General features: G+C 34.5%; 1 protein-coding gene and 1 non-coding gene across 13 annotated transcripts in view; both read left to right on the forward strand.

Moving 5' to 3' along the window:
* Positions 1-23,517, forward strand: part of LOC102404182 (activating transcription factor 7 interacting protein) — a 115,588-nt gene that overhangs the window by 77,709 nt on the left and 14,362 nt on the right. For all 12 annotated transcript variants that reach the window (XM_006055144.4, XM_006055142.4, XM_006055145.4 and 9 more), the window contains 5 exons: positions 4,660-4,733; positions 5,321-5,409; positions 7,515-8,153; positions 14,206-14,270; positions 22,911-22,989. In XM_006055144.4, coding sequence (XP_006055206.2) covers positions 4,660-4,733; positions 5,321-5,409; positions 7,515-8,153; positions 14,206-14,270; positions 22,911-22,989 — 946 coding nt within the window. The remainder of the gene's footprint in view (positions 1-4,659; positions 4,734-5,320; positions 5,410-7,514; positions 8,154-14,205; positions 14,271-22,910; positions 22,990-23,517) is intronic.
* On the forward strand, positions 8,652-8,757 carry LOC112584763. Its single transcript, XR_003109170.2, has one exon. It is a non-coding gene; the product is annotated as a U6 spliceosomal RNA (small nuclear RNA).

The following is a 23,517-nucleotide window of genomic DNA, read 5'->3' on the forward strand; positions in this document are numbered from 1 at the left end:
GGTTTTGATTTGCATTTCTCTGCTTAGTGATGTTGAGCATCTTTTCACATGCTTATTGATCATTTTGCATATTTTATTTGGAGAAATGTTTATTCAGGTCCTTTGGCCATCCATAAATCTGGTTACTTATCTTTTAATTGTTAAGATGTAGGAGTTCTTTTTATGTTCTGGATATTAACACCTTACCAGTTACATGATTTATAGTTATTCTCTGCCATCATGTAGGTGTCCTTTTCACTCTGTTGATTGTTTCCTTTCATGTGCAGAAGATTTTAAGTTTGATGTAATCTTCTTTGTCTTGTTAATGCTTTTGTTACCTTTGCTTTGATCCAAGAAATCATTGCCAAATCCTCTGTGTTTTCTCTTAAGAATTTCATAGTTTTAGGTTTTGTCTTTAATCCATTTGGATTAAATCTTATATATGATTTAATGGTCTGACTTCATTCTTTTGCATTTGTGTATCCAGTTTCACACAGTTTGTCAAAAGAGTGTTCTTCACCCATTGTGTAGCCTTTACACCCTTGTAGAACATCATTTGAGTGTATACATTAAGAGTTTATTTCTGGGGTCAGTATTCTGTTTGACATTTCTATGTGTCTGTCTGCATTCCAGCACCATACTGTTTGGATTACTGTAGCTTTGTAACATGTTTTAAAATTAGAAGTATAAGCTTTCAACTTTGTTCTTTTCTAAGATTGTTTTGGTAATTCAGAATTTCTTGAGATTTCGTTTGAATTTTAGGATGCCTTTTGCTATTTCTGCAAAAAATGACAGGAATTTTGATTGAGATTGCATTGAAACTTTTGACCACTTTGGGTAGGATGGACATTTTAATAATACTATACATGTTTTCATGATGGGCCATTCTAACTGGTGTGAGATGATACCTCATTGTAGTTTTGATTTGCACGTCTCTAAGTTTACAACTGTTTTAAACTGGAAGTAAATTCAGGTCACTTTTTCCCTCCCACCACTTCATTGATATCATACATTATATCTTTTTGTATTGTGTGTACGTTAACATAGATTTACAATTATATTTTATACTTAAATTCTGTACTAGAATTAGGTGGGATTTCTGTTTCCACTTTCTAGTAATGCAGTATTCTGTATTTATTTTTGTATTTACTTTTACCAGAGAGTTTTATATTTTTCTTTGCTTTCAGGTTGCTCTCTAGTGTCCTTTCATTTCTACTTGAAGGACTCTGGTTAACATTTGTATGGTGGATTTAGTGGTGAGAAATGCACTCAGCTTTGTATTTACTATGAAAATCTTAATTTTGCCTTCATTTTTGCAATGATAGTGTTGCTGGTTATGATATTCTTGCTTGGCAGTATTTTTCTTTTAGCACTTGAATATATCATTCCACTCCCTTGTGGCCTGCTAGGTTTCTTCTGAGATAAAAGCACTGATAATCTTAAGGGAGCAGCCTTACATGTGATGGGTCCCTTTTCTCTTGCCACTTTTACATTCTTTGTGACTTTTCACAACTTGACTATAATGTTTCTTAGTGTAGGTCTCTTTGAGTTGGAAGTCTTTCACCTTCTTGAATTTGTCAGTTTTCTTTCTTAAGTTTGGGAAGATTTTGGCCTTTACTTAAGTAGGCTTTCTGCCTACTTTCTTTCTTTCCATTCTTGTTTTCCCATATTTGTATATTGGCCCACTTGATGGTGTCTAATAAATCTCTTAGTCTGTCTTTACTTTTTTTATTCACTTTTTCTGTTTGATTCTCTTAACTCAATAATTTCAAATGATTTATCTTCAGGTTTGCTGATTCTTTCTTCTGCTTGATACAGTCTGGTTTTTATCCCTTCTAGTAAATGTTTAAATTCAGTTGTTGTAGGCTTCAGCTCCAGAATTTCTGTTGGTTCTATTCTGAAGTTTCATTTTCTTCTTGCTTTGTTTTCCTAATTTCATTTAGTTTTCTTTCTGTGTTCTTTCTGTCTCATTGAGCATCTTAATGATAGTCATTTTGAATTCTTTGTTGGGTAGTTCCTAGATCTGTTTCTTTAAGGTTAGTTTCTAGAGATTAATTTCATAGATTGATCCATATTTCTCTGTTTTTTTTTTTTTTTTTTGGTATGTTTCTCTTTTGCTGAAATTAGGCATTTGAAAAAGTACACTTCCCATCTTTTTGGAATATCTTTGTACAGATGAAGACCTTTACTAGTTGGTCAAGTTAGATAACTCTGATCTCCTTTCAAACCTTTTTTCAGAGATGGCATTTTCTTGGCGTATGTGCATGTATCTCCAATCTGCAGAGTTTTGTCTGGTTCTATTTGGGAACGTCCCATCCCCGACCTGGTATCTGTCTTTCAAATTGCTGCTGCTTTAGCAAACCATTATACTGGAGTTACCCCTGCTGTCTCTCTGTATTACTGCCAGTTTTCTGGTTTAGTACCAAGCCAAGGGGTTTGCCTTTCTTCTCATCTACCCCCCAAGACACCCAATGTGTGCTGCTGCTTCCAAGTTGGGTGAGACTGAAGCCAGTACCTTGATCAGTGTCCCCCGAAAGTCAGTGTTGCATGCAAATTCCAGTGTTTCTTTCCTGAAAAAGAGGACACTTTGGGGGATTTTTTTTTTTTTTCCTTTTTCTTTTCTATTTTACCACACTGTGTAAGGAAGGAGGTGGGATATGATGGTTAAGTGCAACAGACTTTGTACTATTTATCTCTTTGGGGCTTACTCTCATTTAGGGTGCTCTAATCTCTCAACAGGTTTCTTGACTTCTTACAAGTGAAATTTGATCCTTAAGTTGTTAAGTCATTGTTTTCATAAGGGAAGGATTCTATAGGATTTTCAGTTCTGCCATCTTGCTGATGTCACCACACTGTAGTGTTTAAGGTCCTCCATCCAGTGACACTAAGCCATACTTTACTTATTTATACCTATTTATTATGCTTATACTCCTCCTTTTATATTTTTTCCCTCTGAAATGTTTACCTTCATTTTAAGTGTTTTGAGTGTATTGATTACTCAAAGACTTATTAGAAGATGCACTTCTTTCCCCTAAAAATTTTTTAAAACTTTTCCCAATGAGGCTACAATGTTACTTTCATTTTCTTTTCTAGATATTTCAAATGTTTCTGTCAGAGCAGTTTATCTTAATTCTTTATTTTTTTTTCCTCCTCTACACAGATAAAATCATTCTTTTATCCTATAAAAAGTAGCAAAATATATTTGTTGTTGAGAAGAGTGATTAGTGGCATCTGCTTGATATAATTCTGTTTATCACCTTTTGTTTAATATGTATTATATTTAATTAAGACTTGAGTAGACTTATTTTTCTCAGTTTAAGAAATACATGAAAGAATTATAATGGAGGCCCAAATAATGATAATTAGCATATAAATGTTACAACTGTATTTCTATAGTCCCTGTTTTGGAGGATGGAAAAAGGCTTAGTTTGTACTGAAGTTATAATTGGGGCATCTTTTTATGAAATTATGTCACATAGTGACAAGTAGTTTTTTTTAAACAAAAATTATAAAAATAATTTTGTGACCTAGGATACCACTTAATTGGTAATCAGTTACTTCTGAGGATAAACAAATATTTTCCTTGTTTCTTGAGTTTCTGCTTGTAATCTGGTGCTTCCTCTGCTAGGTATTTAGTAGGCATTTACTAGATGTTTATTAAATGAGTATCTAGTTATTCTTTAGATTCATATTGTTAATGCTTACTGAACACTTTTAGCATATAAACTATTTTTACATTATTTATTTACTCATAAAAAACTGAGGTCTAGGAATTATTCACTTTTCATACAATAAGTAGTTGTGACAATAGACTAATTTGTGTCAGCACTTTAATATGTGCCAATGCCAAGGTTTTTTTTTTTCTTAGAAAGATTTTCTCCTGTACTATAAAAATAACTTGAAATTCATATTTCAGTGTCCATACATAAAATTTTGTTCAAACACAACCATGATTATTCACTTACATATCATCTATGGCTAATTTCTGTGCTACAGTGGCAGAGCTGAGTAGCTGCAAAGCCTAAAATATTTACAATCTGGCCCTTCATAAAGTTCACAGACTCCTGATCTAATACCATTAATTCCCTAATCCTTTTATTTTACACCTACAAAAAGACTTAAAATTTGCAACAGATTTGTAAGTAAGTGGCAAGAAACATAAGTTTCTAAGTCTTGTTTCGTAGGATAGTGATGATTAATTTACACGTTTTGGTCATCAAATGCCCTATTTCCACAGTAAAGCAGTCAATTCTGCCATTTCTAAAGGGGTCTTATGAGGTAACAGTATTTATAACCATTCTTAGATAATAAGCTGGGAGAAGGCACTGGCAACCAACTTCAGTACTCTTGCCTGGAAAATCCCATGGATGGAGGGGCCTGGTAGACTGCAGTCCATGGGGTCGCTAGGAGTCGGACACCACTGAGCAACTTCACTTTCACTTTCCACTTTCATGCATTGGAGAAGGAAATGGCAACCCACTCCAGTGTTCTTGCCTGGAGAATCCCAGGGATGGGAGAGCCTGGTGGGCTGCCATCTCTGGGGTTGCACAGAGTCGGACACGACTGAAGCGACTTAGCAGCAACATAGAAATAACAGATAACATATTAACAAAGCACTTAGAGGACTGAAAGATTCCTTGTGAATTGGGCTTTATTTTACCTTGGTATTTTTCTCCCCAGAACCCACCAAACCCACCTGTATCACCAGGAAAGTCTGTAGTTGATGTCATCAGCAATAACAGTGTGCCCTACAGGTGAGAATTGTAAACAGGCTGTTTATCAAGTTTTTCATTAAGAGAACAAGGTTCTGATTTTCCTTATTGTGCAGAAAGATCTTAGAATGTGATGCTATATATTTTTGTAGAGATAAGTGTTTGGTATACTGAATTAAGTATATTTGCTTCTTTTTGCTTTGCTGTTAATTGTTCTCCTATGGATATTGATTTTGCTAGTTTTTTTATAAGGCTTTCTTTTGTCATTGCAGATTTCTTTAACCACTTGTGCTAAATAGTATTAACTTAAGTATTTGAGAAATTCTTTGGTCAGAGTTGATAAAAACTAATGTGTTGCAGATATTCGGACCCATATTTGGTTTTCAGGTTAAAGTATTAAGAACATAGAATATAAAAGGAAGACTCTTCCCCTGACGCCCTATACCCCAACATTCCAGTGTTTTCGTACCAGCTTTGCTTCACTGCATTCACTCCCAGTTTAGTGCTTTAAATTAATATCCAAGTCTAGCTACCCTTTCTTCCTATGAGCCACTGCTTTCTGTATGCATAAGTAGATATCCCCTAGAACGGCATGGCCAGTGACCATTGTGTGTGTATCTATTTCATAGAAATACAAACACGGTGAGACAGATGTTGGAGTCCAAAAGAAATATAAGTGAGAGTGCACCGCCATCTTTTCAAACCCCTGTGAATACAGGTAATATTCTTAACACTGAAATACATTTTGTTAGGAATTGAAGGCTTTTTTTCTCTTTTCTTACACACTTTTGAGCTTGAAATGGACTAAGAAACTGAACACAGTTATGTAAAATTGAGTGCTAAGAGCAAAATTTTGTTTAAAAAGTAGGATCACGGATGTGCATAAAAATACAGAAATTCAGATTTCTGCTGTAGTGATTCTCAAATTTTTGGGTGTTGACATCCCTGTATAATCTTAAAAATTATTAAGAATCTACAGAGTTTTGTTTATGTGAGTATATAATTGATATTTACTATGGTAGAAATTAAAACATATAATCTTTTAATGTTTATTAATTCACTTAAAAATAATTGCAAACCTATATTTTGTATCAGTATACAGTCCAGTATTCTTGCCTGGGAAATCCCATGGACAGAGGAGCCTGGTGGGCTACAGCCCATTTGGTCACAGAAGAGTTGGGCATGATTTAGCAATTAAACAACAGAATTACATACCATAAGTCGCAAGTTTTAGTGAAAAGTAGCTCTTAACCAAAATTTAAAAAATTAGCAAAAAGAGTATTATTATATTAAATTTTTATGTCTCTTTTATACTTCACTTAAAACATTAAAATGGCCAAACACACCTGGATTCTTATATCTGTGTCTGTATTCAATCTGTTGCAGTTTGTTGTTTTAGTTGAATTATGTGAAGAAAATTCAGCCTCATACAAATATGTAGTTGGAAAAGGCCTAGAGAGAATGTGGGTATTATTCTTTGACACAGCAAGTAATGGTTTCTTAAAGGTTAGTTGCAAAGTGAAATCAGAAATCACACCAATAAACGTTTGTAAATTTTTCACTAAATTCGTTTCTCTCTCTCGTACTTGGATGGGTCTTTTACTAATATCATTCATTGATCACTTGGAAAATATTCGCCGAGTTTTCTAAGTCTTCCAAACACGGGTACATTTCATTAATAATTTTTTTTAATTGTATTTATTTACTTTGTTATCGTTATTCTCAGAAGAGCCTTTAAAGATTTGGGAAGCTAACCATGCTCTCAGGGTGGCAGGTAGATGTATTTTCCCGAGTTCTAAGTTTTTTTTTAAAACTCAGATTTTACTGTTGCCAGTCGATACTGTTGGTTGTTTTCTTTGAAGTCTCTACCTTATTTGGTTTATTTTCAAGAAAAAATTTGCCAGATACCCAAGTGTGAATAACCATAGTATGTTTATAAGTCAGTCTTTCAAGTAAAAGTGGTATTCCATCAAATGGGCTGTGAGCTCAGCTTACAGCTCAGCCAGTCGTCCGAGCACTCATCCTTGAGCCAGCCAGCCTTATTTGGTATGCAGCAGTAATGCTTTATGTGTGCCTGTGATTTTGGAAAGACTTTACAAATCAGTAAGAAGGAGACTTAGTCATTGATTTTTATTAAACCTGCTCAAATGAGAAGATACACAAATGGCTGAACTAAAAAGACTATAAAACTCCAGCAACCAACATTTTGATTTACTCTGCTCTTTGTTGTCAGCTCCTTAATTCTTCTCCCATCTTCCCTATGTTATTTTCCATATCACATAATGTTAGTAGAATGTTAATAGAGGTAGTAGCCTCTCCTCACTAGTTCTTCTCCCAGGGAGTTCAGTAAAATTGGATCCACAGGTACAGGTTTCACTTTATCCATATCATAAAATACCATCACTAAGTTCACCTATTATGAATTTATGATACTCTTTCTAGATATTCTGTTTGAGTTTATATATTGCCAGTGTTCTAAGGCATTCTTAATGTACTTTCAAAATTGTCTTTACAATTTTGCCTAGTTTTCAACTGTTTTATAGTTGTATTTCCCGCTAGTTACTCTGAAGTAAGTATGCTAATTTTCAGAGACTCTTGATACAGAAATAGCAGTCCTCCATCTTAATGATAAAACGTGCTATTTTCATCATGTACCAAATGTAGATGCAGAAATGATTCTGCAAATAATCTAAGAATTCAAGAATTTAAATCAGATTAAAAGATATCAGAGACTATATATTGCAGTACATCAACTTTGTATTATATTATTTTAGCTGATAAAGATAGCTATTTAAACTGAAACTTCTCTCTTTTTTTTTATAGTATCTTCAACCAATCTTGTCACTCCTCCAACGGTTGTCAGTAGTCAACCTAAATTGCAGCCTCCAGTGACTTCAGGTTCTCTGACAGCCACGTCAGTTCTTCCTGCACCTAACACAGCTACAGTAGTTGCTTCTACTCAGGTGCCTAGTGGAAATCCCCAACCTACAATCTCTTTACAGTCTTTACCAGTGATTTTACATGTACCTGTTGCTGTATCCTCCCAGCCTCAGCTCCTCCAGAGCCATCCAGGGACTTTAGTGACCAATCAACCATCAGGCAACGTTGAATTCATTTCTGTACAAAGCCCACCTACAGTGAGTGGTCTTACCAAAAATCCAGTGTCTTTGCCATCTTTGCCAAACCCCACGAAACCAAACAATGTTCCTTCTGTGCCCAGTCCTAGTATTCAAAGGAATTCTCCTGCCAGTGCTGCACCGTTAGGAACAACACTTGCTGTACAGGCTGTTCCAACAGCACACTCTATTGTACAAGCCACCAGGACTTCTTTACCTACAGTAGGCCCATCAGGACTCTATAGTCCGTCAAATAATCGAGGTCCTATACAGATGAAAATTCCAATTTCTGCTTTTAGTACTTCATCTCCTGCAGAACAGAGCAGCACTACCACCACAAGAATTGGTAAGTCAACAAGTAGATTTAATAATAGAAATGCAAGCTTGTTAATAGTCTGTAGATAATTGAATTTGTGTGTGTATGTAGTTGACAAACATTATTAGAAGACAGAGTGAATAGAATTTCACCGAGTCTATTTTAGTTACCCAAGAGGAATGATGTTAAAGTGAGATCTGAGAGTTTATTTTGACAGAAGTTACCATTTGTAATTCATCTTTTACTAGTTTTCCTAACCTGGGCAAATTTTTAATTTTGGCTTTGTAGCAAGCATTGTGAATTACTTTCATAATACATTTTGCAGATATATCTGAATATACAGAAAACAGTATGTTTTAAAGTATCTAAGTGACATAATATATGCTAATAAGAGGAAAATAACAACCACACATCTTCTCTAGTGAAAGGGTTAGTCGCTCAGTCATGTCCAACTCTTTGTGACCCCATGGACTGTAGCCTGCCAGGTTCTTCTGTCCATGGACTTCTCCAGGTAAGAATACTGGAGTGGTACTCACTTGGGCAGCACATATACTAAAATTAGAATGATACAGAGAAGATTAGTATGACCCTGCACAAGGATGACACGCAAATTTGTGAAGTGTTCCGTATTTTTTGTTCATGTTTGGCAGAAACCAACAAAATTCTGTAAAGCAATTATCCTTCAATTAAAAAATAAATGAATTTTAAAAAAAATAGTGGAGTGGGTTGCCATTCCTTTCTCCAGGGGATCTTCCCAACCCAGGGATTAAACTTCAGTCTCCTGCATTGAAGGCAGATTCTTTACCATCTGAGACACTAGGGAAGCCCCTGCCCATTATCCCATTTGGGAAAATCCTTTGTGCATTCTTCACTCCTATCTTCCAAATTTGAATGGTTTTATACTAGGTCTTCCCTCTTTAATTTACTGCAGAACGTTTCCTTGCTTCTTGTTTTCTCTTATATATTTTCCCATATGGCATATTTTACATGATTATGTTTATATATTTATATATACTTTGTAGTATTACAAGAAGGAGAACTTGATTGTTCCTAATTTAAAATCTGTAGAACTCTGTCTTCCTTGTTCTTAGAAAGCATAGATTATATATACATTCTTGAACTTGCTTATTCTTCATTTCTGATTTTATATTTATCCCCACTACTTTTGGAAAGACAGGAAAGAGTACCTGGGCATCATGTATATAGTGAAATTGTTGTAGTAGCTGTCCTTTTGATATAGTTGAACTTGAAATATAAGAAAAAATTATAAAGTACAAAATTACTTTTTACAGGTGAGATATACAGGGCTTGTTTTTCTAATTTCTTATGTGATCTTCAGTAGAGTACTTGTCTTCTGAGTATATATTCTCATAAAATAGAGTTTCATAGAGTTACTAAGAGTAAATGAATGGTAGATAAAAATTCATACTGGAATGAAGTTGAATATCACCCTCATACAATTAACATCTGGGATCTGAAATTTAAAATACAGTTATTATTAGTATTTAAAATTAAATATTTGCATGGTACAGTAATGATATTTATTAGCAGTATCTGCTGTCACAACATTCCTTAGATGCCTTTTTTTAATTGAGTTCAGTGAATGAGCAAGATTTTTGAGGGGGTGGGTTACATTTCTTCCAGTCATTACTGTTTTTTACCATGTTGGGTGGAAGATGATTATCATGGACCTTCTTTTCTGTGATTTTGGAGTTTTTCTTTTGAAATTTTGAGCTTAGTTGACATTGTTTTTAAATCATGGTTACAAGATAAGGTAAATTCTTAAATATAGAACTTTCCCTGAAAGACCATAGCCTGAAAAGAAGTAAATAACTTGAGAGATTACTCTGTCTAATGTTATGATTGCAAGTTCCCTAAATACTTACACAGTAGCAGAATTATGAGTTTCCCAGGTGGCTCATTGGTAAAGTATCCACCTGTCAGTGCAGGCAACGCAGGAAACGGAGGTTTGATCCCAGGGTCAGAAAAATCCCCTAGAGGAGGAAATGGCAACCCACTCCAGTATTCTTGCTAGGAGAATCACATGGACAGAGAGGCCTGGTGGGCTGCAGTCCATAGGGTTGCAAACAACTGGACCTGACTGAGCATACACACACACATCAGAATTATAATTTAATTTCATTATCCTGTTAACATTGTATGAACATTTGTTGACCCAAAAGGTGTGTTTTTCCCAAAATTATCTAGCTTAATACACTTTATTAGTTGTAATGTCAGTCTGTTTTGTTTAATTTCTTGACTGTCTTTAATTTTTTTATATAAAATTAATAATTTTAGTAATTATTATTTTTGTGATAATACATTTATATTTATACTTAAAACTATATTTTAACATATATATTTAACATATATACTTTAATATAAAAATTATATTATGGAGATCTTCATTTTGAGTTCTATTTGGAATGCTTACATATATTTGAAAGTAAATTATTAGATATTAACCAAAAATATTAATGATAAGCTTGGCTTTGTTTACCATGTTAATTAGAAGGAGGTCCTATGAGATGATATATTCTCTGATTATGCATAATTTTAAGGATGCCATAAGTGGCATGAAAGTAAGCATTTAGCTATTGAGGCTTGCAAAAACCTAAGCTGAGGTCAAATAGCAAAATTTGGCTGAATATGAAGGTTGAAGCCAAACTTTAATACATCCATAAAGTGATGAATTAATTAGTTATTTAATTAAAACTTTTTGGAAACTATGCTTATGTAAGTTTTATTTCAGTTCAGTTCAGTTCAGTCACTCAGTTGTGTCCGACTCTTTGCGACCCCATGAACTGCAGCATGCCAGGCCTCCCTGTTCATCACCAACTCCCAGAGTCCACCCAAACCCATGTCCATCGAGTCGATGATGCGATCCAACCATCTTATGCTCTGTCATCCCCTTCTCCTCCTGCTCTCCATCTTTCCCAGCATCAGGGTCTTTTCCAGTGAGTGAGCTCTTCACATCAGGTGGCCAAAGTATTGGAGTTTCAGCTTCAACATCAATCCTTCCAACAAACACCCAGGACTGATCTCCTTTAGGATGGACTGGTTGGATCTCCTTGCAGTCCAAGGGACTCTCCAGAGTCTTCTCCAACACCACAGTTCAAAAGCATCAATTCTTCAGTGCTCAGCTTTCTTTATAGTCCAGCTCTTACATCCATACATGACCACTGGAAAAACCATAGCCTTTACTAGATGGACCTTTGTTGGCAGAGTAATGTCTCTGCTTTTTAATATGTTGTCTACATAATGTATAACTAGACAGCATGCATTTGTATATATTTATATACATATATCTTCATAGAGTAAGTCAATATTTTTTATAAAGTGTAAAATAAAAGTTGTCCTAAGGATTACTTGGAAATTTAGAGACCAAATTATAGTTTATCTCATTCATTCATAGGAGAAGGAAATGGCTACCCACTCTAGTATTCTTGCCTGGAGAGTCCTGTGGAGCCTGGTGGGCTGCTGTCCATAGAGTCGCACAGAGTCAGACACGACTGAAGTGACTTAGCATGCATGCATTCATTCATAAAACATTGAATGCCTGTTTTGTTCTAAAATCATGCAGACACACAGAAATGTACAAAATAGTCCCTATTCTAACTAAGCTCATAGTCAAATAGGGAACTTAATGTTAAATAATTATAAATGTGATGAGTGTAAATATATTCAGGTTTCTGTGAGAGAATATGGGAGCTCTGGGAAGGTACGAGAATGGAGTGAATGGCAAGATGGTGGGAAGTAGAGTTTTAAAGGATTTTTACAGAGAGGAAGGAGTGTGACATCCACAAACACTGACTACAGGAGGGGCGAAAATGGAGTTACAGGCACTTGGGAATGCTCTAGATGAGAGAGAGAGTTGTAAAAATGACTTAAAAGTTTTTGCACTCCGTTTATTTTCATTCAGTTATCCAGCACCTACCAAGGTACACCACTAACGCACGCCTGTAAAAATCACATGCATGTAATGCACATCCGCTCTGTGATGCTCATGATGTCCTGTGCACATATGTGCATCCGTTTTTTGATGCTGGTAAAAATTCAGTGTTGGTTAAAAGTGACAGTGTCTTTTAAGAATAAAGAGACAGAGATGTTTCTTATATGATAGAAAGAGTTTGTTGTACAATTTTTGACTTTATATCCTGCCAATTTTATTGCTTGATAGATTGATTCGTAACTTTTAACTTTCAAAATTCATCTGAAGTAGTAAAAGAAAACAAAAGATACATTGAAACTATAAAATGTTACATTGAGAATCAAGACAACAATCTAATAAAAGGGTAGGAGAAGTTAATGGAAAATCTAGGATAAAGAGTATTATTACAGCTTTATGAATAATTACCTTTGTGTCCGGAGACAATTAAGTCAAAGAGAGAATCATGCTGGATAAGAAAACTCTCATATTTATTAGTATTTGTGTGTGTGTGTAGAAATAAAACATTTCATTAATCAGTTTAAATTTTTCCTGAATCTTGAGAATAATTGTATGAGGATAATTCCACAGAAAATTCCATGTACAGAGGAGTCTGGTGGGCTACAGCCCTTGGGTTGCAAGAGTCCGACATGACTTAGAACTAAACCAGCCAACCAACCAATCAACAGAAAATAAAAGTGAAACTCCCTCACCTGCTTTGCTTCTTGACGTACCTTTTATTTTCACTTGAAAAATGTGTTTTAAATCAAAATGAATGTATTCTAACGCTGTATATATATTTTTTAAAACTGGTAGTAAATTACTTATGTTTTGGCAATGTCTTGAGTGTGTGTTAATACTCTGCATGTCAGTAACCTGGAATTAATTTTTTTTTTTATTAAGTAGTATTTTTAAGAAGTACTAATTAAAAAAAATTTTTTTATTAAGTAGTATTTCAAGAACTTTGCAGTCCAGAAATGAAGCTGATTCATTATAAATGAAGTAATTTTAAGATATTAAAGATGTGTATATGTCTTTTTAAAGTTACATACATCTTAAATATACCTGGGAGATTCCTTAGGTTATATATACACACACAGGAATATGTACATATATGTATGTGTATATATGTATATTTTCTTGCTATGCAAAGAACTAAGATAATTCAGATAGGGTAGGCAGAAATTGGAAGGGCCCCTTTTACTTAACCTAGCCTGTAAAACCCTCTTTTTAACAGGTAGATATTTATCCTCATTTTTTTTAATGTATAGGTAGAAATAATTGTATCTATCATATCTGGTTTTTTCTTTTTAAATGTATTGATAAATGATTTACTTTGTATGTATGTTATGAAGATTTACAAATGAAAGGAGTGCCATATTTTGACTAAAGTCTTTTTGACAGAAAGTGTGGATAAGGATGTTTCAGCATTAGAAAACTCCTATTAATGTAATTGACCACATTACCAAAGAGAAAAAACTGATTAATCACCTCAGTAGATGCTCAAGACATTTGACAAAACTTAATACCTTTTAGAAATTGAGGCAGAAAAACATACTTTATTTTCTGTGCTGTTTTTTCATTCAGCTATCTTTTATACAACTATATAGTTGTAGTTCTATACATGCAAAATTCATATGTATGTTTGTGTGTGTGTACATACTCAATACAAGTGTATTGAAAAATGAATAAAGGAAAATCATCTGTGATTGAGCTATTGAGATTATGCATGTATGTTTCATCAGGATCACTTTATTTTTCTAGTGAATTTATTACATTTTTGGCATGTTACTAAGTTTTTATCTCCAGAGGTATGTAGTAGGGAAGGATTATATTTTATTTAACTTTTTGTGTTATAGCATTTAGGTTATACACATCTTAAATTGCTTCCCTGCAATATTCCTTTGGTTAGAGTTAAAATTTCTGTTTAATGGGTATATGAAATGTTTGGATTTCTAGTATCAATTTGTCCTTCTGAAAGATTTGTAGCAGTGGTCTCTGAGAGAGTAATTTACATATGTAACATGTTGACAGACAAAAAACTATTGGAGAAAATTAACGTGAATTGTTGTACATAAAGAAGCCTATCCTTTCACATTTTGTAGGTTCCTTTAAAAATAGCTCTGAGTTTTGTTTTGTTTTTTGACTCCTTAGAAAACCAGACAAACAAAACAGTAGATGCTTCTGTTAATAAGAAAGCAGCCGATAGCACATCACAGGTAAGATGTTTCCTACTGTTTGAAAACGAAAAGATGGATTTCTGTTGATATTCATTGATAAAATGAAAATTATTCCAAGTTTGTTTTTTACAACTGTCCAGAATTTTTCAGCTTCTCTGTGTTGTTTGACAAGAATTGAATTTTTTTGATTAGTAATTCTCTTAGTGATATTGGATTGTATATAACGGACAGTCTGGTTATTTTCTTTCATACAGTGTGAAGTTTTAGTCTCCACATGTAATTGCTTCCTGGCCCATCTGTTTAAGAAGGTCTCCCTGGTTTATCTCTCCCCACGCCTCCCCATTCTCTGTCCTGCCATAGCCAGCACACACAGAGACACCATTTTAGGTTGTTCTGAGCTGATCAGAAATAGTTTTATGGAAAGAAAATTTTGGTTTTTCTGGCTTATTAGCATTTTGCCAGTCTTGGTACTTTTTCATGTTAAATTTAAGTCACCCAGGAGTGGAGTAACTCCATTTTTCCTGTATTAATAAAGTTCATCACGATTCTTCTTCTACATTGCTTTAGGTATAATAGATTCATAGGGAAGTCATTGCATGTTTGATGGTCTAATTTCTTCCCTTCCTCTTAGTCATACCTGGAAACTCATATATTTTCCTAGTGAGAGAAAAAATCTTGAATAAGTCAGGCATGAATAAATGATGTGAATTTTAAAACAAGAACATAGTGATCTTTAATTTTGACTATTCATCTTTATTAAAATGATGGATTTTTGACTAAAGATAGATAGATCAGATCAGATCAGATCAGATCAGTCGCTCAGTCGTGTCCCACTCTTTGCGACCCCATGAATCGCAGCACGCCCCATGCTGTATAGCTCAAACTAAAGCTATTAGAAATATTTTATTTCTTACAAATTTTAGCAGGCTTTTTATATGATATTAAAGGTCAAAGTTTTGATTGTTTCTGAGGATGTCTTGTAGCTGTGTTTTTAATTAAAAGTATATGGAGTACTTTTTTGGGAGGCATGTAGTATAGGAAACATCGATATATTCAGTGACTTTTATGTAACATAGGAAGTCTAGCTTTACTTTATAAAGTAAAACCAAAGCTAAAGAAAGAAATTACAAACATCCTCATTTCTCTCAGTAATTTTTTTCTTGTTTGTTTGGACATACTAGGTAATGTTTTAGGAGAGGAAGATGTACACTGTAATGGCTGTGTTTTCATCTTGTTATAAATGGTGATTCTTCTAGAGTTGTGCTGTCTAATGTGGTAGCCACTAATCGCATGTAGGCTATTTAAATGAAAATGGATTTAATTTAGCCTTAAATAAAAAATTTACTTCCTCTATCACAGTAGGCCCATTTCAAGGCTCAAAAGCCACACATAGATAGTAACTACCATATTGGAAAACAAGGATATGGAACATTTTCATCATTGCAAAAAGTTATACTCCAATGTTATATGACAGCCTGGATGGGAGAGGAATTGGGGGAGAATGGTACATGTATATGTATGGCTAAATCCCTTTGCTGTCCACCTGAAACTGGCATAACATTGTTAATTGGCTATACTCCAGTATAAAATAAAAAAATTTTTAAAGTTATATTAGATTGCTGAAATAAAGTATATGTAATATTGTAAACATTTCAGTGAAATTAAAATTGATATAAAAGTTTGCCCATACTTTTAAAATTCTTTACTTAAAAATATTCTTTTTAAATTAAAAAAAAAACAAAATAATATAAAATTTAGTCAAACTCAGCTACTTATTATGTTCTAGAAATTCTAAGACATGTATTACCACTTCACAAGTTTTAGAATCCTAACTATTTTAGTTTACATTGTATTCTATAACTTTTATTTTGATGAAGCAACTTGTTCTAGTAGATCCAAAAGACACCTGAAGTGTCTGCATCAGATTAGCAAAGAGACTATACAACCAAATTCTAAGTTCTCAAAAAATATTTTTTAAAAAATTCTTCTTATTTATTTAATGAATTTATTTGGCTGTACCAGGTCTTAGTTGTGGCATGTGGGATTTTAACTTCCCTAACCAGGGATTAAACCTAGGCCCCCTGGGTGCCTAGGAGCGTGGAGTCTTAGCCACTGGACCACCAGGAAAGTTTCTCAATGAATATTTTATTTGGCTTACAGGAACAGTAATTCACTACCGTTGTATAAAAAACACAAGAAGCATGACTAGGCAGCTAATCTGTTAAAGTCACACCTGATCAAAGGTTTGAATGAGTTCCAGTTATGGATTTAAATAGTAAATGTAATATGCAAGTTTTATTATATAATAAGAAATTATTATGGAAATATATATGGGCTGCTAGTTATAAATTGATGCTTTATTGGCTTTTTGGGTTATAGATAAAAGTTTTGTGTGCAAAAATACTTTGATAATGTAACACTACAGTTGTTTTAAAACATATGTTAAGAAATTGCTGTTAGCTTTTTACCCTGTATGTTGCTGCTGCTGCTGCTACTGCTAAGTCACTTCAGTCGTGTCCGACTCTGTGCGACCCCATAGACGGCAGCTCACCAGGCTCCCCCGTCCCTGGGATTCTCCAGGCAAGAACACTGGAGTGGGTTGCCATTTCCTTCTCCAATGCATGAAAGTGAAAAGTGAAAGTGAAGTCGCTCAGTCGTGTCTGACTCTTAGCGACCCCATGGACTGCAGCCCACCAGGCTCCTCCGGCCATGGGATTTTCCAAGCAAGAGTACTGGAGTGGGGTGCCATTGCCTTCTCCGACCCTGTATGTTACTTGGTAGCAAATAGAATCTGGTGTGAAATAGGTAGCCTATGATTCTTTACACTCTTAGCTTTCTAACCACTCAGATAACTTCTTTTTCCTATGCCAAGTCTGTCTTAGTTGTACTTCTGAACACTTCTAAGACTATCATAATTTAGAAGGAATCTAGATGGCATGTATGGAAATGATTGTTGTTCATACCTAATGAGAAAATAATTAAAGATATAAAATGTTCTCTTTTTGTAGTCCTTGAATGAAGATTTCTCTAATGTCTTCCAAATAAGTATTTATTAGCATATTCCATATAATTGTTATGACATATTTTATTCATAGATCTCATTTCATGTAGTACATTACTAATATATTTTATGTGGTAAAACATTATTTATTGAAACTACCTTCATATGTTGTAAGACAGTGTAGAAATCATTTTGTGCTGCATCTGTAGTTTTATATTACTGTTTGGAGGGACTTGAGATCCACCTCAATTTTGCTGATTTGCTAGAAGGACTCATAAAACCTGTGATAGGTTGGTTATACTCATGGTTATGGTTTATCACAGCAAAAAATAGAGAACCAAACCAGCAGGGAAAAAAAATAAGCATCAAGTGGGATCAAGTGCGGTCAGGCTGAGGCTTCCATGTTCTTCCCTAACCAGCACTGCACAGGAGGGGCTTTTTCTCTGGTTACTACCTTAAGTAACAAGTGACAAAAGTCTCTGCCCAGGTAAGCCTGACTGAGTATCACGGCCTGAGCTGATTGGACAGCTGCTTCTTTCTGTGTAACCAGCTATGGCAGTCAAAATGCAGGACTCCTAACAGTGAAACCAGATGTGCATCATCAGTCTTGGTGTTTGTGCAGATCAACCTTGATAAGCCAGTATGACACAATTCATTGTTTAAGATGTTTAAGGGACATAAGAAAATTATCAATAATTTATGTAAGCTTTCTAAGGGCCACATTTTTGGTAGCCAACCAAACCTTAAGGTAGTTCCCAAGTTCCTTTGGAGAGATGTGTGTGGAGGGAACAGCCAGGTCTTCTGTACTGGCATTCTCTGCAGTTGTCGAAGTACCCTATTCTAGCTTTTCAAATATATTCTTTGTTATTGCCTTTTAAATATGATCTTATTATTTGTTTTAGTACAAAAAAAAAATACCCTACAAAGCCAATATCTTTGCTTTCTTGAAATTTTCTTAGTGTTCATGTGATGAGAGTGGTCATTTGGGGGAAGGGCACATGATTAAATAACTTTTTAATAAAATAGATTCTTAGTATTAAAACCTATTTGACACAAGATGTTTTTTAGCAGTTTCAGAACTTTGGTAATATTATAAATGCAGATATATGCATGTAATGTTTCTTGATTACATAAGTTTTCTCAGAATTGATGGCAGAAAAACATGAACCTAGTGACATAGAAATTAGATCTAGAGTCAGACATGGAGAAGGCAGTGGCACCCCACTCCAGTACTCTTGCCTGGAAAATCCCATGGACAGAGGAGCCTGCTAGGCTGCAGTCCATGGGTCGCTCAGAGTCGGACATGACTGAGCAACTTCACTTTCACTTTTCACTTTCATGCATTGGAGAAGGAAATGGCAACCCACTCCAGTGTTCTTGGAGAATCCCAGGGGTGGGGGAGCCTGGTGGGCTGCCATCTCAGGGGTCACACAGAGTTGGACACGACTGAAGTGACTTAGCAGCAGCAGCAACAGCTGAGTCAGACACTCTGGCAGCTGTAACTTACCTAATATGTAAGGCTTGAGTAAGTTATCTAAACCTTGGATTTGATTTCTTACGTATAAAATATGGTTAATGCTGATCTCAGCCACAGATTATTGTAGATGAAATTTGTTAATGAATGTAGAACACTGAAGAGCCTGATAGAAATAGTTCCAGCTATCATGACTATCTTTTATTTGCTGTTAATAATTATTGAAATAATCAGATTTTATTTCTTAAGAAAATAGAAACAGGAGACTACTGTAGTATGTGATAATAGATGAACTTTATCAGTCAAGTTAGGATAAATAAAAATATAATTCAGTAGATTAGCTCATTGATTATAGACCTTCTCTTCCTATTATAGATTATACACTATTGAAAAATAGGCACCTTATAATAGAGCATTAAAACAATAAAAAGAAATAGACAAATTGACCCTTTTATCTTTATAAGACTTACTCTTTGTATCTTCTCTAACATTAATGTAATTACAGCAGTTTTTTTCAGTGTGTTTGTGTATTTGTATTTAAAGTGAGTATCTAGGAGGAAAAAACTACTTATTTATTGATTTTTTGATGTTTTATTTTATCTGACAATCCCTAATATTGATAGGAAATTTCATTCCATTCAGTTGGTTTAGTCATTGATATGGTTGAATTTAGGTCTGTTTTATAATTTAAAAAATATATCATCTGTTTTTTGTTTTGGGGTACTTTTCCCCCTACTTTAATTTTGTGTTGATTTTTAATGCTCTTAATTTTTCTGTTGTCTGTTCTTAAAAAATTGAAGTATAATTGATTTACAATGTTGTGTTAGATTTGTGGTGTACAGCAAAATGATTCAGTTATACATATGTATATATTCTTTTTCATTACAGGTTATTAGAAGATAATGAATATAGTTCCCTTAGATATATAGTAGAATCTTACTGTTGTCTATTTTATATATAGTAGTTTGTATCTGCTAATCCCAGACTCTTAATTTATCCCTCCCTGCCTTTGGCCTTTGGTAACCATTAGTTTGTTTTCTATGTCTGTGAGTCTGTTTCTGTTTTATAAGTGAATCCATTTGTATATTTTAGATTCCATGTATAAGTGATATCATATATCTTTCTGACTTACTTCACTTGGTATGATAATCCTTGCTGCTGCTGCTGCTAAGTCGCTTCAGTCGTGTCCGACACTGTGCGACCCCATAGACGGCAGCCCACCAGGCTCCCTGTCCCTGGGATTCTCCAGGCAAGAATACTGGAGTGGGTTGCCATTTCCTTCTCCAATGCATGAAAGTGAAGTCGCTCAGTCCTGTCCGACTCTTAGCGACCCCATGGACTGCAGCCCACCAGGCTCCTCTGTCCATGGGATTTTCCAGGCAAGAGTACTGGAGTGGGGTGCCATTGCCTTCTCCATGATAATCCTTAGGTCCATTCTTTTTTATGGCTGATTAATATTCCGTGTGTGTGTGTGTAAGAGAGACATCTTTATCTATTTATCTGTCAGTAGACATTTAGGTTGCTTTCGTATCTTCAGTTCAGTTCAGTCGCTCAGTCATGTCTGACTCGTTGCGACCCCATGAATCGCAGCACGCCAGGCCTCCCTGTCCATCACCAACTCCCAGAGTTCACTCAGACTCACATCCATCGAGTCAGTGATGCCATCCAGCCATCTCATCCTCTGTCGTCCCCTTCTCCTCCTGCCCCCAATCCCTCCCAGCATCAGGGTCTTTTCCAGTGAGTCAACTCTTCGCATGAGGTGGCCAAAGTACTGGAGTTTGAGCTTTAGCATCATTCCTTCCAAAGAAATCCCAAGGCTGATCTCCTTCAGAATGGACTGATTGGATCTCCTTGCAGTCCAAGGGACTCTCAAGAGTCTTGGCTATTGTAAATAGTGCTGCTGTGAACATTGAGGTTCATGTATCTTTTTGAATTAAGAGTTTTCTCTGGATCTGTGCCCAGCAATGAGATGTTTGGATCAAGTGGTAACTCTAGTTTAAGTTTTTTAAGGAACCTCTTTATTTTCCTCCATAGTGGTTGCATAGTGTAGGAGGGTACCCTTTTCTCCACATACTCTCAAGCACTTATTGTTTGTAGACTTTTCAATGATGATCCTTCTGACCAGTTTGAGATGATACTTCCTTGTAGTTTTGATTTGCATTTCTCTGGTAATTAGCTGTATTAGCATCATTTCATGTGCCTGTTGCCCATCTTCTTTGGAGAAATGTCTATTTAAGCCTTCTGCCCATTTTTTTGATTGGTCTATTTGTTTTTTAGTTATTGATTTGTATACCCTGTTTATATATTTTGGAAATTAAGCCCTTGTCAGTTGTTTTGTTTGCAAGTATTTCCTCCCAGTCTGTAGGTTGTCTTTTTGTTTATGGTTTCCTTTGCTGTGCAAAAGCTTATGAGTTTTTTTAGGTCTCATTTGTTTATTTTTGCTTTTATTTCTATTGCCTCAGAAGACTGACCTAAGACAACATTGCTGTGATTTATGGCAGAGAAAGTTTTGCCCACATTCTCATCTGGGAGCTTTATGGTGTCATGTCTTACATATTTAAGTCTTTAGCCATTTTTCAGTTTACTTTTGTGTATAGTGTGAGGGAATGTTCAGCATCATTGATAGACATGTGGCTGTCCAGCTTTCCCAGCACCACTTGCTGAAGAAACTGTCTTTTGTCCATTGTTATCATTCTTGTCTCCTTTGTCAAAGATTAGTTGACCATAGGTGTGTGGGTTTATTTCTGGGTGCTCTGTTCTGATCCATGTCTGTTTTTATGCCAACACCACATGTTGTTTTGATTGCAATAGCTTTGTTGTATTGTTCATGTTGGGAGTGTTAGGCCTCCAGTTTTGTTCTATTCTCCCAGGATTGCTTTGGCAATTCTGGGTCTTTTATGATCCTACGTAAGTTTTGGGATTATTTGTTCTAGTAATTCTTGGAATATATTTTTAACAGCTGCTTTGAAGTCTGCTAAATTCAACATCTGGCTCCACTTGGAGTTATTTTTATTGACTATCTTTTATTTCTAGTTGGGTTCTACTTTACTAGTCTTTGCCTGTTGTTCTAGTAATTTTTGATGAATTTAAAATTTAATTCTAAAAGTGGACTTTAGTTGGACAAGTAGATCTTATAGATCTGTTGTAGCAAGTGGATTCTGTTATTTTCTTCAAGGGTTTGTTAAGAACTTTTCAGTTTCGGATTTACAGGTTTGTGATGTTTATTAACAAGTCATTTTCTGTGAAGTCATTATCATAGAAAAGGTTTATAATTGTAAGATTTAGAGTTACATCATGGTCTTTGAATTTGGCCTGTATATCTAACATCAAGATATCATTTTCTTTAATTTTGTAAAACTTTAGTATTATAGATGAAAACCGTAATCATTTGGAGTTGACATGACTGTAAATATACCATAAAGTAATTATGATTAGCATTTATTGAGTGGTTACTGTGTGTCATGCCTGGTGTTAAGCTTTATGAATGCATATTTGTATTAATCCTTATAATAGACTTCATATCCAATTTTTTGAAATTTAAAAAATGACATTTTAACATAAGTTCATATAACTCGTAAGTGTTGGAACTAAAAGATTCAGTTATTCTTTTTGACTTGAAGATCTTGGCTCTTTAGGTCTATGTTGTACTGCTTTCCTTTTTTTGTTGCCATTATATAGTTTTAAAAAAATTTTTAACTACATTTCTAATAATTTTGGACAATGAGTTGACTTTGGTCAAATTGGATGTCATCTGATTATAGCACATTACATCCTATGATACCATACCATTCTTTAGGGAGAAAAATAGATTATTTTATGTAACCTAATTCTGACTTTAAAGTTGCCTTTGGTCTTTTTGTGAATTAATGTTGATAATTTAGTGTAGGTTTGGTCAACATTTAAATATTAGAAATGAATTATGTTTACATTTAATCACTTAAAGTACTTAGAGCATAGCTCTATGCGATTGACAATATAATTAAAAAAATAATTTATTGTGGAAGATTTTTTGTGTGTGTGTGGCAGATATTTGACTCTTGAGTATCCTTGGGTCATTCATCTGACAAATGCTCTTTAGGTAAAGTCATTTAGGGGTCCGGATTGAACCAGGCTGTGCATTATCATTGCTTCCCCTCAGTATAATTTTATTTTCCTTATGCCTACCAGAGTTCCCATAGCAAAATGCAAATATTTTGTTTTTTAGAGTGGAAAAGCCACAAGCAACGATTCAGGTGGTGTCATTGATCTCACAATGGATGATGAAGAGAGTGGAGCTTTACAAGGTACTTAAATATAAGTAATCATATTAAGGAATGCTTTGGTACCATTTTTCTCTCTTAACTCATTATACTTAGTACAAATCTTGACAGCATTGTTTGTGTCCTTTTTAGAAAGAGTTTTTAAGATTAGAAGTAAAAAATAGAAATCAAATCTTGGGAGAATATTAACAAAGCATAAAGGAAAACAGAGCAACTAGGAGAATATTTAACTTATGGAATACTTCTCTTTTTATATCTGTTATTTCACTTGATCCTTACAATAACCCTGTAATGCCCATTTTAGAATTGAGGATAGATTTAGAGTATGAATTAAATCTAGGTCTTTAGACTTTAAACGTTTTTTCCATATGTGTATATGTATATTTTAATGTAGGTGTTAAATCAAGATATTGTTAAAAAGCATGTATACCCAGAATTCTCAGTATTATTCTGAGTTATAATATTTAGAAATTATATTGGTTAGCCATTGAACAATATTCCAAGTTATTCTTCCACAGTGTTAATAGGTGTTCTATAAATAAAAACTTTCAT

The sequence above is a fragment of the Bubalus bubalis genome, chromosome 4, assembly GCF_019923935.1.
Source record: "Bubalus bubalis isolate 160015118507 breed Murrah chromosome 4, NDDB_SH_1, whole genome shotgun sequence".
Lineage (NCBI taxonomy): Eukaryota > Metazoa > Chordata > Mammalia > Artiodactyla > Bovidae > Bubalus > Bubalus bubalis.